We start from the raw sequence: 16,368 nt of genomic DNA on the forward strand, positions 1-16,368 counted from the left end.
AATTTATCTCTCCAAAACTCAAGTGTCGCACAAAAATGTGTATCAGATGGAGGGAAGCATGCTCCCACATTACTGGAGGTGAGCTAATGAGATAATGAGTCACATACTGTACATTCCATGCAACAATATTAAATGAATTTAGGATGATGGTTTCTCTTTTATAACCACCTAAAGATGCAAAAGGTAAGAGATTATATATATATTTTTTGACACATAATATATGCATGCAAAGAACCTACTCTTCTTGGTTCCACCATGTGAAAACATCTGGAATAGACAGGAGCCTCTCTATTCTCCAAGAGCTCAACAGGTCTGGATAGTAGAGACAGTTACAATTATCATAGGAATTATTGTTTTGTTACTATCATGTAAAGCGTACAGCAGTTGCAGCAGTGAACACTGGGGGGAATCCTAAATACAGCAGAAACATAATTTTAATGCAGTGCTCCACTGATATACAAGCTAGGGGTTGAATGAGAATGTAGAGGGTCACTGTGCACAAATCACATTGGCATGTTCTGAGATAGAAATGTATGATATCTTATAGCTATATTCAAAATTATTCAGCATTTGACATTCTCATGCATACAACCACAAGAAGCGAGTCCATTGAAAAATCGTCCAAGCATTGATTTTTTTTTTTTTTTTTCCTGTGGAAATGGCAGAGAACCTAATGAGACATTAAAACATGTGGTGCTGTCCAGAGTGTGTGGATACAGACGGAGGGTAGAGGAGCGAGCAGGGCCGGCTCACTTCTGCATGTCACACTGCAACAGGAGCACGATGGACGGGTCGCTCTTCGCCGCCTCCTTGAACTCGTCCAACGAGATCTGGTCGTCGTTGTTCTTATCCATTTTGCTGAAGATCTTGTCCACCCTCTGCTCTGGTGTCAAACCGTCCTCGTTCATCTTCATCATGATCACAGTGCCCACCATTTTGTAGATAGCCTGTGGGTGAGAGACGAGGCCAGCAATTGACCCAGGGTGGTGATTCATTATGCGATTCAGTAAGGATCCCCGTATGAGATGGAAATCGTTTCAGGGATATCCATCAATCCGTTTTCTACACTGCTTTACCCAACTTCTTGTGGAGCTGAATATGGGTGAAGGCAGGGAGCCGATAGAGTGAAACAGACATCCAAACGCGCTCATTTTCACACTGAGGAGCAATTAAGAGTCAACAACTACCCTCAAATACATTTTGAGAGACTGTGGCGCAATCGCAGAGAAAACGTGCAAACCCAACCTATAGAGGCCATTAAACTGGAGGACACTAACCACTATGTCACCATGTGATTTTTATCATTTAGGATTAAAAAATACTTCACATGTTTCATGGAAGAGGCTATTTCTATCAGGTATGTGCAAAGGTCTGGAGGAGTATTGAAAGCTTGCTAGTAGGAAACCTGAAAACTTAACATGGCAATGAAATGGTATTCAATGAACAGTTGAAATAACTCATTGTTTCACAAATAACTGGAAAAAAAAACCCCAACCCCATAATTAGGGCCAGCTGGACCTTTTTCACAGTTAAATTGCCATAGGTCTCTCTCTCTCTCGCTCTCTCTCTCTCTCTCTCTCGCTCTCTCTCTCTCAAGATTGATGGGTTTTTGTTTAGTTTTTTTACTCCTCGACCTTTTATTATGTAATTTAACAACTATAACAAAGCGAAGGTGAATCAAAAACGTGAAGAAATTGTACTCAATTCCAACAAAAATTGATGTACCAATAGATGAAAGCTTGTATGAAATATGAATAATTCTCTGCCATTCTGAACAGGATGCAGGCTCCACTGATCGGCAGGCTGACACTGATCGGCCACAACATTAAGACCAGTATTTTGCACCCTGACTGGTCTGCAGCAGACAGTGTATCCGGACACTTTTCAGTTAACAAACATGACCTCTTTTCTATTAATTTGTCTATTGGATTGCACCACGTGAATCAATAAGTCATGGCCTCCTTGATCGTGTCACTGATTCGCTGCTTCGACCATTTTTAAAGGTACTGACAACTGCAGGCCTGGATCACCCCACAGGAACTGAGGTAAAGGAAATGCTCGAACCAAGTTGTTGAGCCATCACGGTTTGGCTGTTGTCAAAGTCAGTCAAATCCTCCTGTTTGCTCTTTTTCCCTAATCTATCAATGAAAACAATATGATTGCTTCACCAGATATTTCCCACTAATATAACAGAGGCCATGACTACAATTGTTATGTATTGACAACTGCAGGTCTGTAACACCCCACTCTATCATAATGTTATGGATGATTCACGCACATTTCTTTAAAATCTCACTTGTCACGTGTTTGTATCTTTGATAAAGTCATGATATCCCATTTTGCCTGGAAACTCAACAAAAATACCCTTTGGCAGTACATCAGAGGAACCCTCTGATGCAGAATTGATACCCTCCATTTTTATCACTACAGGAATCATCGATGTGCTCCAATATCACTGACACATCAGATTCACTATTCTGATTGTGTTTCTACAAATAGCACAGTGTAATTCAATACGACTGCAGTTTTGTGAGCCTGTGTCTGTACTGCAGGTGTGCAGGAGGCCGATAACAACAAAAAAAAAAGAAGAGGAAAAACAGAGACAGTTCCCTGATGAGCGAGGGCTTAATGACTCGATAATCCCTCACCTCGATTATCTCCAGCATCTCCACTCTGGTGATTTTGCCGTCACCATCCAGGTCATACATGTTGAAAGCCCAGTTCAGTTTCTGCTCAAAGCTGCCGCGGGACGTGATGGACAGGGCGCAGATGAACTCTCGAAAGTCGATGGTGCCATCCCCGTTTTTGTCAAAGGTCCTGAAGGCGTGTTGTGCAAATTTAGATGCATCTCCGTAGGGAAAGAACTGCAAAGAGATGCGCTCAGTGAATAGTTTGCTGTCACCAGATTTAGCGTGAGTTATGCCACAAAAAGTTCCTGTGGTTTGATCAAACTAATATACATAAAAGAAGCAGTGGATAAATAAAATAAATGGTTTTTTTAGAGCTTACAATTCAAACTTCGTATGGAATATTTTTTCTCTCACTTAATTAGTGTCCCAATAACTCTTTCATATGTCTTTATTTGCAGGAATTAGCAGCGTAAATGTATTTTTCTCATATTGGTTTTTGTTTATTGGCTTACTATAAACTCTCAAATACAATGTAAATTTCTTCTGCTTGCTTCTCTTCAGACACCTCCCTATTGGATTGAGCTTATTGTTCAGGTTGGTTCAGGTCACCGGATGTGTTTTCTTAATTTTGCTGCTGTAAGTTTCGACTGCTGGAGCTTCTTTCCTTGTCAGCATTGCACTTTCTGTCTCTCTGTCCCATAGTCTGTGCTCTCCCATGTTTCTTTGCACCTCCCTGCAGGTATCTCAAGCTTTGCCATTAAAAATATTTTCTCCTCCAAACAGGCACCGCTGTGCTGATTATTGCTGCAGTTTGTTGTTCATGTTGCCTTTTTTGGTTCACTTTTCTCTCTTACAAAGCCAAACCACACAGACAGCTAGATGAGCTTTTCATACTTTTAAAAATGAGTGGGTTTTCTTTTTCTTTTCTTGCTTACGTGGGACTGTTCGGGTTATTTCTCAACATAATCTGCACTTTGCTGTAATTTGTGCTCGAGGCATGAAACCGGAAAGAATCGGTTCGCACGAACCTTGACATACAGCTGCTGGAACTCCTCCAGATTCAGCCTGCCAGTGGGGCAGTCTTTCAGGAAGCCTTTGTACCACTGCTTCAGCTCGTGTTCATTAAACTCTGTGTTCTTCACCAGATCCTCCATCACCTCAGGAGTCAGCTTGCTGTTCTGCTTTCCCATGGTTCCTGTGGTGCAAGAACACGTGAATAATGCATTTCTCCATGCTTGAGCGATGCCCGTATGAAAATCTCTTCTTTTATTTTTTTATTTTCACTTCAAACATGAGTACAGAGAGTAAATGTTTTTCCCCTCCTTTCCTTGGATGGCAGCAAATATTTCCCTGGTGCTCATGTTCTATTTCTGTTTCCCCCCAACCCCCCCAGCCTGTTTGTGCCAGTCCGTGGCCCGGGTATAGCACTGACCTGGATCATCACTGTCAGAGCAGATCCAGTTCATCAAATGTTCGATCGCTGCTATCAAGTTTCCACTGCAAACATTGTCCTATAACCCCGACAACGACAACAAAGCTCGTGCGTGGTAGTAAAAGAGACGCTGTTGCAGCGAATTCACAGACCTGAGTAAGGACAATGTGCAAGAGCACAGAGCAGGCCTACTGTAAGCCGAACCTGGTGGGATATATTGCTTATAACTGCTTGGTGTGTGTGTGCAATAAAGTGTTTTGAAACAAACAGCTGCAGACAAATCCACAGACCAATCTGCCTGGATTAGTTTATCTACATTGGCAACTTGAGCAACCACACCAGAGCGGCCTGCCAGAAGCAACACATTCATTAATTATTGACTCATGATGTGGCAAATGACATAAGGTGGCCCAAGAATGCGCCAATTTCCCAATGCATAATTTAACAAATGATGAGGCAGAATATGATTTGCATGTGTGAATACTGGACATTGTGGGGATGTCCACCACTTGAGACCAGCATATGGTCCACCTCTCTGCAGCAGCAGCAGCAGCATGACAGCAGGCTGGACAGCTCCTCCACAGACAGCAGCACCGCATTGGACGGGCCTTCCAACAACAAACAGCTGAAATGTGCGCCGCAGCCAAAATCACAGCTTTCAATGTTCGTCCTCTGCGCGACACACAGCCCATCCTGGCGAGAATGAGTGGCAATTACAGGAACTGATCTTGGGTATTATCTCCAAAACAGGCTACCGTGAATGACCTTGAGGACAAACATTTTTTTTTTTTTTTTTTACAGGAAGATGACAAAAGTGTTTTGCGGCGCGCAGAGCCGAAGGAGAGGAAGAGAGAGAGAGATAGAGAAAACGGCTCGACATCGCGCAACTGCGGCGTTTTTCGCGCAAATTATCCGCCACATAATCCACCGCACAGGCCATATAATGTGCGAAAGGCTAATAACAGGCCAAACAGATGCTGTTTATTTCACGCTCTGGACAGAGACGTGTGAGTTAATGCTATTAAAGCTAACCGCCTCCTGTGCGCGCAGGCATGGAGACGCTGCTGCATTCCGATGGAAACGACGCAGTGAGAGTGTTTTCCGATCAGACCCTGCTGTCCTGCTCATAATGACAAACATGTCAAAATGCAACCACCAAACATCTATTTGAGGGGTGGGAAATCTCTCTCTCTCTCACACACACACACACACACACACACACACACACACACACACACACACACACACACACACACACACACACACACACACACACACACACACACACACACACACACACACACACACACACACACACACACACACACACTAGACAGCTTCCTTCGTGCCTCCGCAGAGCCGCATTCAGAGGCGCACGCCAAAAAAGAAAACAAACAAAAAAAAACCGGCAATTAATTGCATAAATCCCAATGACACGTTGCTGATTCGTCAAACGATCTCTCTGTACCTTATCTCTGTTTTTCTGCTTGTTTCCAGACCAAACGCAGAGGCTTTATTTTAAGGGATGCGCAGGTGCCAGTGAGCCAACCCCTCTTCTCCACAATCCCTCCATTCATTCACACAGAAGGGAAATATCAAACATAATGCGCGACATGTTAACAGAATCCATCCACCGCTTGCTGCATGTATAATCCCACACTCGCCCCCCCAAAAAAATAAAAATAAAAAATATATATCACAAGTGCAAGCAATCACTTCTTACCTTATTACAGCCTATATCTGATGATTCTCTATCGGAATAAATCTGCTCTGGCTTCTGCAAACTACAGAAAACCCCCCCTTCCAATGGAAGCGTTTGCCCAAAAGGGATTATTCTCAACACCGCTCGCCTCCGTTTTTATAAAAAAAAAAAAAAAAGAAGAAGAAGAAGCTGCAGCCGCTAATGAAATTTGTGGATTTCCCCGACGTTATTCCAGATGAGGCGCAGCAGGGACCGATCCCACGCCAGTCTGCGGTTATGCGACTACAAGAGCGCGGCGTCACCCGTGTGCATCACAGCCTGATCAGAAGTTCACTGATGCTCTGATGCTCGCTTCGGCTTCAGCGAGATCCTGTCACGTTACGACCGGATCCTTCATCGTGATGAGGATGGTCAGCCTCAGAATCCACCGTTGAAACGTGTTTTGTGCTTTACAGTGCGGTGGGAGACAACATGTGCGCCACGACTGTGATCCTTGACAACAAACTATTTCGAATTCCTGCGACATGATTTGGCCCCGTTGTCATCATTAAGCTTCAGATAAGTTGATTAGGAGTCACAAATAACAACACTTGATTGTCTAAACTATGAAATCAGCTTTTGATATTACCCCCTCCCCCCCAAAAAAAAGATTTAAAAAAAAATTAGAGCAGAAACAATGTGAATTATTTAAATGTTCTATTTTTGTAGTTTAAAGCTTTGAGCGTCATCGGAAACGGCTACAGCTTTCTTCTGTATCCCCCAGGGTGTCTTCAAACGCATCCCCAAGGTCATGAATTAACTTCAGGAATCACTTGGAGTTAGTGTCAAAGTCTACTCTCCCTAAGAAGATAGATCCTGGCGTTGACACGCCAAATTCCACCATATGGAGGCAAAAATAGTTCAATCATTGTAGCATTTTTATAAATTGAGCCATTTAAAATGTATATTACGCCATTTTCTTTGCAGTGGCGTTCACGTAAGATGAAACAGTCATAAAGTCCAAAATTAAAACTCTGGGAAAACTAAAACATTAACATCACCCAAGTCAAAACACAGAGGAGTCAACCATATCAATAAATATCTTAGGTAGCGTACATTCAAATAAAGTTGTTGTCACCTTCTCCCTAGTTTTCAGGTTGATCTCATACTGTTACTCACACAACTAAAGAGTTTCCATTGTATCTTGCTTTGGTCTTAAAATGCGTCTCCCGAAAATAAGTTTCAAGTTTCATTTATATTTATTCTCAAGCAGGTCAGAATTTTTCATGTAAATGTATCACACGTAGCTAAGTAACTACACAATCCCCTAAAATTGATAATTTGACTTCTTAAGATATTGTATATTTCCTGCAGAAGTAGCATTGAGGGGAACATTAAAACTTTGCTTTTAGGTTTACCCAACACAATTAGTCAATGTAATACTCCCACAGACTCCTGCTGAATCCCAAGCGTGTCTCAAATGTGTCCCCATTGAACATCCTAACTCATCTATAATGTTAAAATCTACTGGCCATAAAAAATTTTAATATAGGTAGGAACATACTAAATCCTTCCAAAATGGGGCAATTCAGATAATAAAGAAAGATTAAATTTGTCAAACAAAACACATTTTTTTCAATGCAGAACAAAAGTAATTACAATTCAGTTTTTAACTGATGACTTCCATGTTGGCTCATTAACCCTTTAACAGTAATCTGATCATATACTGAAAGATCCAAGAATTGAAATGAGTCTTGTATCGGGGTTAAATGTTTCTATTTCTGTAGTGTGAAGCTTTCAGGTTCACCCCAAAGATTGACTCAGCTTAATTCCCAGAGCTTTCAGGTTTTTCCCGTCGCTGTCTTCAACTGTGTCCCTAAGGTCATGAATGAACGTCCAGACTCATTTAGGTTGAGAGCCAAAGGCTTCCATGCAACCAAATCACATGGGATGTATCCACATTTCTCGAGGAAAAAGACAGTTGTTCAACTCAGTTCATCATCTGCGATACCCCCTCAAAACTAAAATACAACTGACATCTAAATTAGTTGGAGTAACACTGTTGTGCAATTGCAGAATGTGGGGAAATAAGAGATATGTGAGTCTCTGGTGCCATTTGGTCCTCTTGTGAATTTCATAGCGTCCACAAGACTACTGTAAAGAAACCATTCCACGTCCCAATTTTCACACAAATCTCTCAACACAGACATTGAGTGTGAACGTTTTAACCTTTAACTTCCCCGGGGTATTTGATACTGACAGATGGTGTGTGGTACTTTGATGAATTTCAACCACCAGTGGGAGTAATGCGCAAAAAAAAAAGGCACAAAATCAGCTGACGTTGACATAGATGTCCAGGATATGTTCACCTGATGTTGACAGCTTTTGACAAAGTCTGTTCTCATAGCTGATCGACATGATGCATGTTCCTATAGTCATTCTTTTTCATCAAATTACCACCAAGCAAACATATTGTATATTGTATACATCAGGACAGTTTAAGATTGCGTTGTGCTTCTGAACTGAACATACAAGTATCGAGCAACCACTAAAGAGAATAAAAATCTGTTCAAATGTCTCAAATGAAACAAATCTGTAAAATGCGAATAAGAGACAATAATTCACTAACATCATAGACCTGTATTTCATTCACAATATACAAATATAGTACATATAATTTATGCCATTTATAAAAGATCTTAAATGTAATGTCAGCAACATACATCAAAAAATTATACCGTCATTAACCTCATTGGGTACAGAAAGAACATTTTAGAGAGGCAAAGTCGCTCACAAGTATAAGCAGTTAGATTATCACTAATCTGCAAAGATTTAAGTGATACCACTGTTTGTTTTTTGTCTTAAAAGGCCACTGGGCCTAATTAAAGAGGGCGCAATGTAGAATTTAATTCACCTCAGCTTTTGTTGAGTCACTTCAGCTCCAGCCTGTCCTAGCTGGCCTTAAGAGATTTGGCTCTTCCAAGTGGTACAGACTGCAGACTACCTGTCTGTGGTGCAAACTTTTATTGCAATACTAAACAAGCTCTACTTGCTCACGTATTCAGAGTTTTTTGTTTTTTTAATAGAAATAAAGGCACTACAGAAATGTTATCTTTGAAATTACACCCTGGCTGTTTTTTTTGTGTGATTCTGCTTATTATCTGAGATAATACTTTCATTAAACTGAAATACTGAAATAGTTCCTTTAATGAACTGGTAAGGCCTTACGGACGTCAGCAAGTCCTTTAAGCCAAGAAACAGAGTTCCTTCACAGTAGCAACTATGGCCTTGTCCCATAGGGTGCCAAACTTGAAGATCTGGGAGGGGTGCATTTACCCTTTAAAATAGAAATAGAAATAGAAATAGAAATAGAAATAGAAATAATCTTGTTTTATTTATATTTTTTGCCTCACTTATACCTCAATTTAGGCATGTCTGTGTCTATCCTAACAAAAAGAACACACAAAGGAGAGGAACAGTTATTTTTCACTGCAGATATTTTTTCTCCTTGAATTGCAGTCGTGAACCAGTAGAATGCAAAGTACCAGGCCTTGTAAAACGGAAGCAGCTAAGTGTAATTCATCCATCATTAATTCCATTATTCACGCATGTGGGTTTCTTACTGCGATGTCAAAATGTCTTCTATGAATAGACAATATGAATGACTGAGAATAGGTTGCAGCTAATTTATGCGCTGAAAACCTGACCATGTTAGAACCTTTTATCTAAGCCTGAGAATGGATTTTTACTCACCCACTGAGATGTGCTTCCCTGTGAAGGTGGGGAATGTACCAGAGCTATACAATATGTAAAAGCTTGAAGGACTTGTGATGATAATGTACAGTTTAGAGGTGAGCCCAGTTGTGATTCATGGGGACCCCTGAGAGCCCCACAAGAAACCCTGAAAGATCCCTGAACAGCACTTTGAGACACAGATATAGGTCACCTTTGCTAAACTGTGTGCATTCAAGAACAGACGAGGCTCCCAGCCAAAATAATTCTCAGACGTCCGGACCCAAATCCAAAACTGGGTCCATTCAGGATGGAAGAGCTTAGTATGGTTTTACAACCCGGCCCACAAAGTGGTAAAATAAAACATCCATTTCTCACACGGAGTGGCGTCGATTACTCAATTTCTGCATTTAATACTCACATACAGTACAGCATACACGTAAGATTTCATTTACATCTCACAAACACAAAGCAAACGGTTAAATACGTTTAGCACCAGCATAGAGAACTGATCCCAATCAGCTTCCTCGAAAACTCTTATTCATAGTGATGTCCAAAAGAAAACACATTGGTTTGATCTCACTAGGCATGGCTTACATGGAATATCTTAACAGCAGCATTCACTTACAAAGGTTAATTGATTAAAAAAGGATACATACTGTACACCAAAAGAGGTATACAAAAGTAATATTGTACTAAATACCCATATACATATTGGTTTGGGTTTTTCCAGTGTGACATTTAGGTGTTTCTGGTGGTTCCTCTGTATTAACACAGATGCTTGATTAAAAAACATTTCCATCTAAAAAAAAAAATGAGCATACATAAAAAGGCTATGGAGCAATTTTGCATATTGAAACATAAATATATCACGTTCACAATGCTCTCTGTTTTCTTTATATCGTAAATAGACGAGAGAGCCACACTCCTATGTTTTGTTTTGTTGTGTTGTGTTGTGTTGTGTTGTGTTGTGTTGTGTTGTGTTGTGTTGTGTTGTGTGTGAGGCTGTTTGTAAAATTAAAATCATAATAATAAAAGGATCAATGGGAACATTACTTTTTTTATAATTCAGTAATGTGAAAAAATAGTATCAAAATGATTTTCTAAAACTCTCAATCAAAAAAGCATTGTAGTAATTAATGCACTGTTTTTTAAAGTACAGGTATAGATATGTTTTCAGCTTGGTAAACACGAGTAAACAAGATCGTAAAGTAATATTTGACAAAGTGTTATTTTCTTACGGTATAAAGAGTTTTCTGTTATACTTCTTTTGTCAGATAATGGATTTTTTAAATAGATATATACATATATATGTGTGTGTGTGTGTATGTGTGTGTGTGTGTATATATATATATATATATACTTGTGTAGTCTTTTTTTTTATATTGGACTACATTATGCAGTATCACTGAATGAAGGATATGGTCCAGGATCTGAAGGCTTGAGTTCAAAATAACCTCCAAATGTCGAGTAACTCAGAGATAAGAGAGATGAAAATCAGTCTGTTGCTGCATGATAATGTGTAAATCCTCGGCAAACTGTACCGAAATGATTCAAACCCTCAGTCCAGGTCTATGAGCCAGGAGGAAGGCGGGAAGGTCTCCAGGTAAAAGGTTGACCTTCCAGGCGAAAAGACTTAAACTGTGCAAGAACTGACACTTTTAATCCAGCAAAATGAGTAGGTGTTGTTCCCATATGGATTTATGGTGTCAAGCTGGAGCAGTAATTTAAGGACAATTAAACAGAAATGTTTGTCTATTTTGGTTCCATTTCATAGTGTAATTTTGTCTCACAGCATATAGATCAGGGGAGCTTGTGAATAAAGGGGAACTTGAAAAAGCTGTCAAAAAACAGAGAAAATGAATTGATCAAATATAAATAGTTTTAAGTAAATTTTGCTGAAGTTACAATTTCAGCTATATGTCAAACTTTGTTTCTCCATTAGAAAAAACTATAAAAAGACAAAACAAGGCAATTGAAGCTCCTAATAATTAAGAAGCTCAACCAAGATCCAAGTAAGAAATCAGGATTATTGTGCAATAATATCAATCGAACATTTTTCTCATGTCCGGTGAACATAGATGTAATTTGAATATGACATTCTGGGAAATTTGCTAACAAGCAAGAATAAATGAAATGAGTATTGAACAAGTATAGAAGATTAATGTCCGGAAGTCATATCTTGTGTGATGAAGTGACACACCCCATAAACCTCAAGAAGTTACTTTCTTCCCATCGGCTCACAGACCCGAGATCCTCAGACGTGACCCTTCTCAAAATACTTTGTTGGATTCAGGAGATTTGTCCTCGGAAGAGTTCAGAACTTAGTTTGCTTTAGTTTGTCGATGTGGTAGCAAAGCTTCAAGGCCGGCCCAAGCTTCAGTCCGAGGTACTTCATGATCATGTCGCTCTTTAGGAGCAACAAAGCGTTTCCATCTATTTCCTGACAACAGCAGAGAGAGTTTGTGTTAAAATCAATGACTTTCATTGCAGCCAGTTAAACGAAGCACAGGCTACATCATGAGAAGAACAGAAACCTACATGTTTCCTAAAGACATCTGCATGAGGACCGAGGGCCTGTGGATCTGCATCTCTGATGAACCACACCACGTCTTCCACAGACCAGCTGGACGGGTCCTTATTGGGCGGAGCCTTTGACTCTTGGGACTCTGAAGATCCATTGTAGCCTCCAGGGAAAACAGAAAGTGGGTTTAACTTTGTGTCTCAAACAATGACTGTCCTGTGACGGTGTCTCACCTGTCCTGTTGCTCTCTGGGAATGTGTTGGGGCTGGTCGAGGACTGCCTGCACATGTTCATGGAGGCCGAGCCGTTGGAGAATTGCTGCGACGATCGGAAGCCATACGACTTTGGAGAGTAGGACGAGCTGATGGAGTTGAAGGCCGAATCACCGGGGTCTACAGAGTAGCGTTTCCCGTCTGACTGGTCTAAGTGGTAGTCCTCAGCCATCGATGTCTCAGCTGGAAAAAAAACAACAACAACAGGGAGACATCCATCATCACTAAAACTCCCCCTCCGCCCCAAGAACTCCAGGCATCTGCTTAAGATCAGTGCTGTGACTTCCACTCGGGATGCAGAATTTAGAAATACCATCTGACTGATAGGAGCCACCACTGTGCTGGGTAATGGGCTGATCACTGAAGAGGTTTTCACAGTGCAAGCTGCGGCAGAGCTTCTTCAGAAAGCGGAGCACATAGTCGATGCTGTTCACCACGGGGAGGCTCAGGAGATGCTGCTTCCCATCAAATGTGGCTGCAGGAGCAAAACAGGGAACCACTTGAAACACAGCTCGGATGTGGCTGCTTGCAAATCAGGTCGTTCAACCTTTTTGCTAATGGCAAATTGTTTCTCAGCGCCACCTCAGGTAAGGTGGTAAATAAGTGATTAAGCAAACAGAACAACACCTGAGCGAGGTCTTTGTACAACACCTGAAATTTTTTCTCCCCCGTAGCCTTGCGTGAGGAGCGTGAACACCGTTTTCTGCTGGAAGGCGCTGTCGATGCAGCCTTGGACGGCCTGCTGGAGCACCACAGAGGGCCTGTCGGGTCCGAAGTGATCCGGGAGCTGCTGGATCTTCTTCCGGTCCAGGTTCGGCCCAGTGTTGGCCTGCTTATTGATGTAGATACAGACTGGAACAGGAGAAGACAAAAGAACATCTTTTGCGTTGAAGTTTGGTGAGCTTTTTGAGTTTTTACGCCAATCCAGGTGAGACAGAAAACACAGTTCAAGTTCCTCGTGGGAGATTTTTGGTGGGGTTTTTTGTAGCTTACCTGTGAGCACCTGGGGTGTAGCGGAGTGGGGGATGGTGGCAGCATCCTGGGGAATGGAGCTCATATCGGGTTCAGGGGTGCTGCTGGGTGGAGAAATAGCTAACGGGGTCATCACCATTCTGGGTTTGAGCTGCAAGGGAAGACATTTTTGCATTTCTGTTTGTGTTTAGGCCCATTACACATCTATACACGCAAAAACACATTCGCAGAGACAGTTAGAACTCTGTATTTTGATATTTTGATAGTGATTAGTCAAGTTAGTTTGTTTTTTTTAAAACTGGTTGTTTACTCATAAGAAATAACTCCGGCGTAAAGATTGCAGACTCTCTCTGGCTGTGTTACACTAGGGTCCCACAAATCTGAAGGGCATGGAGCCTGTGTGCCTGTCTGTCTGTGTACACATGCATTTTTAAACACACTGCACCCACACACAAGCATCACACACCCCCTCCTATCTTGCTGACCTTGAAGCCCGGCTTTCTCCCCCTTTTCTTTGGCACTTTGAGCGGAGGGAGCGATTCAGGGTAACGGTTGGGAAAATCCATCTTGGCGACATTGCGGAGCGGAGGTCTCCCTCTCTTCCTGCCCGGTATCTTCCCAGACTGGCTGGGGATGAAAGAGGGAGCCACTGCAGCTGATTGCATCTCACTGTTGCCGTTGCTGTCTGATTTCTGAGCCGTCGCTGCAGGTACACTCATTTGGAGCTGGAGACAAAGGAAACACAACAGCAGAGCTTCAGAAAGAGAAACGCGCCGTAATCAGGCACTTCACTTGCACATTAATGCTACTTCTCCCCCTCTTCCTCCCCAGCAGCCACATTACTGGAGCTACACAGAGCAGCATTAGCATAGGAGGCAGACTGGGCTGGCAAAGGTGTACAGCATCCAAACACTGCAGAATACTGAGCTGTGCAATGCAGCGAGAGGGGCAGCTTTTAGCAGAGCATCGTAATAATCAAATAAAACAAAAGGCAACCCATGCATGAGCTGTGGAGGAAACAGCATCTCCATCATACAGTGATAACACACCAATAAACCTGAAGGGGGGAGAGAGAGAGAGAGAGAGAGAGAGAGAGAGAGAGAGAGAGAGAGAGAGAGAGAGAGAGAGAGAGAGAGAGAGCAAAAGAGGGAGGGGGGGGGGGTGACTATTACCTGCTGTCTTCTATTGTGAAAGCCCACGAGCCAACCAAGCCCTTTTGTCTTAAATCCTAAAGAGCCTGAAGGCAACTATAATCCTAAATCTCTCACATTGCAGGTAAACCCATCTTGCTCTTGCTGTGTGTGGCTTTTTCCTCGTTCCTCTTTTTGGCTAACACACTGCTGCTGCTGCTGCCGCCGCCGCCGCCGCCGCCGCCGCCGCTGCTGCTGCTCAGCACCCAGGCTGCAGACATCTCATTAGACTAATGCATTCAGCAGTGGCAGAGGGAGGGAGGAGGGGGTGGGGGGGGAATTGACTTCACCATGGCTACCCAGCTATGAATTACCATTATGATGACAGCTTCTACCCTAATCTACAAAAAGAAAGAAAAGAAGCGAGAAGCAGCAGCGAGAAGAGGATCTTCTTCAGTGCAGCAGCGCCACAACTAACAAAAGACCCCAAACTGAAACCTGTACACTTCTAATATGGCTTTTTGCCCTGTTTATTACATATTTTATGAAAGGGATGCAGTATATAAACAAACAAAAAGAAATAGTCTGCAGGCACTCACCATCCAGAACAGATGTGGAGATGTGGAGTATCCTGATGCTCCGTACTGTGTTTCCTTTATTTTTCCTGCTTCCAATAGCAGAGCGAGGATCTCACAGCGAGGCGGATTCCACTGTAATACAGTATATGTGTGTGTGTGTGTGTGTGTGTGTGTGTGTGTGTGTGTGTGTGTGTGTGTGTGTGTGTGTGTGCATTAAAGAGGGAGCAAGGGAGGAGGGGAGAGAGAGAGAGAGAGGGAGGGAGGGAGACGGGCTCCTCTGTTGTCATGGCAACAAGCCTGTAAGCCCTGTAACACCCTGACAGTTATCTGCCATGTTTTGTCTGCGACTCCCGGCTCAGCACAGCACTGTGGGGGTATAATTAGAGCGAGGACAGAGTTTCTGCTGTAAATATTTATAATGAGAAAGTACAAGTGGTATTTTCATCTTTTTCTTCAGCCCTGCACTTTTGCATTAATGTGTAAACTTATGGAATTATTTGGTTTTCAATAGTCAGTTTTGAGTAAAATTGCAGTTTTCATTACCTCAAATTTGATGAATTGTGCATTTCATTGTCATGGCTCATTAAACTGAATATATTTAAGTTCTGGATTGTCAAACAATGAAAAAAATGCTGAATTTGGAATTTTTATTGAGCAAAATTACCAGTAAACATGTAATGTTTTCAAAGGATAGGAAGAGAGGATGGCCGGGCCACCTTTTTTTTTTTTTGAGAAGAAATTAAAAAGAAACAAATAGAGATTAAAGTAAAACATTCATTTTAGAACATGATCTAATCTAAGTGCAACACAGATAAATTAAATTATGACATAAACAGTGATATATTTAATATTTCCGTTAATTTTTGTAACTGATGTGTTGCAAATCACGTCTAAAGAGCTACCTGCTTGTTTTCAATTTTTAAAGTGAAAACTACATATGATCTTGCACAGCATGGCTTTTTGTGTTGCGGTGTGATTTAGTTGCTTATTTTCAGGGTTGCCACAGCAGACTGTGTGGTGATCATTTGTGTGCAGAGAATGCTTGTTGTCCATTTGTGGAGATTTTTGTCCGTATAATGCAACAGCATTCCAAAAACATTCATTTGAAGCTAATCGGTGACACTGAACTGTGTATGTTTGCTATTCAGGGTGTGCAGCACAGTACTGAACATTTGTATTCAAATACAACTAATGTCACATTGTTTGAGTGGGACCCTGCTCATTAGGAGTTATGATTCATTACATTGTCGTTAAATATGACTGAAAGTACATTTTTGATAAAGCTCCTCCGTATTTATAATTAGTTTCCTGCTGGAGAGTTAGACGTCCTGTATTTATTATTTAATGCTACTTTTGGTTGCTGGTGATGTAATATAAACAAATGAAACAACTATAATTTCTAACCAACCATTAAAAA

At 41.6% G+C, this 16,368-nt stretch overlaps 2 protein-coding genes across 3 annotated transcripts; both read right to left on the reverse strand.

Moving 5' to 3' along the window:
* Window positions 1–749: 749 nt before the first annotated feature.
* vsnl1b (visinin-like 1b) lies at window positions 750–3,820 on the reverse strand (the record flags this gene model as incomplete). Of its 2 annotated transcripts, XM_080513403.1 has the most annotated exons (3): window positions 750–947; window positions 2,649–2,864; window positions 3,659–3,820. In XM_080513403.1, 3 exons carry the CDS (start codon window positions 3,818–3,820, stop codon window positions 750–752), a joined length of 576 nt encoding a protein of 191 aa, XP_080369529.1. The 2 variants fall into 2 exon arrangements, with proteins under 2 accessions (XP_080369529.1, XP_080369530.1); XM_080513404.1 differs by lacking the exon at window positions 2,649–2,864.
* A 7,972-nt stretch (window positions 3,821–11,792) lies between these two features.
* Window positions 11,793–13,962, reverse strand: LOC308142022 (sex comb on midleg-like protein 4; the record flags this gene model as incomplete). The annotated part of the gene is made up of 7 exons (XM_080512311.1): window positions 11,793–11,918; window positions 12,017–12,162; window positions 12,233–12,454; window positions 12,585–12,746; window positions 12,923–13,123; window positions 13,265–13,394; window positions 13,729–13,962. The coding sequence occupies 7 exons, from the start codon at window positions 13,960–13,962 to the stop codon at window positions 11,793–11,795; spliced, it is 1,221 nt and encodes a 406-aa protein (XP_080368437.1).
* Between the last annotated feature and the right edge of the window lie 2,406 nt (window positions 13,963–16,368).

This window comes from Blennius ocellaris (genome assembly GCF_963422515.1).
Source record: "Blennius ocellaris genome assembly, chromosome: 17".
Taxonomy (NCBI): domain Eukaryota; kingdom Metazoa; phylum Chordata; class Actinopteri; order Blenniiformes; family Blenniidae; genus Blennius; species Blennius ocellaris.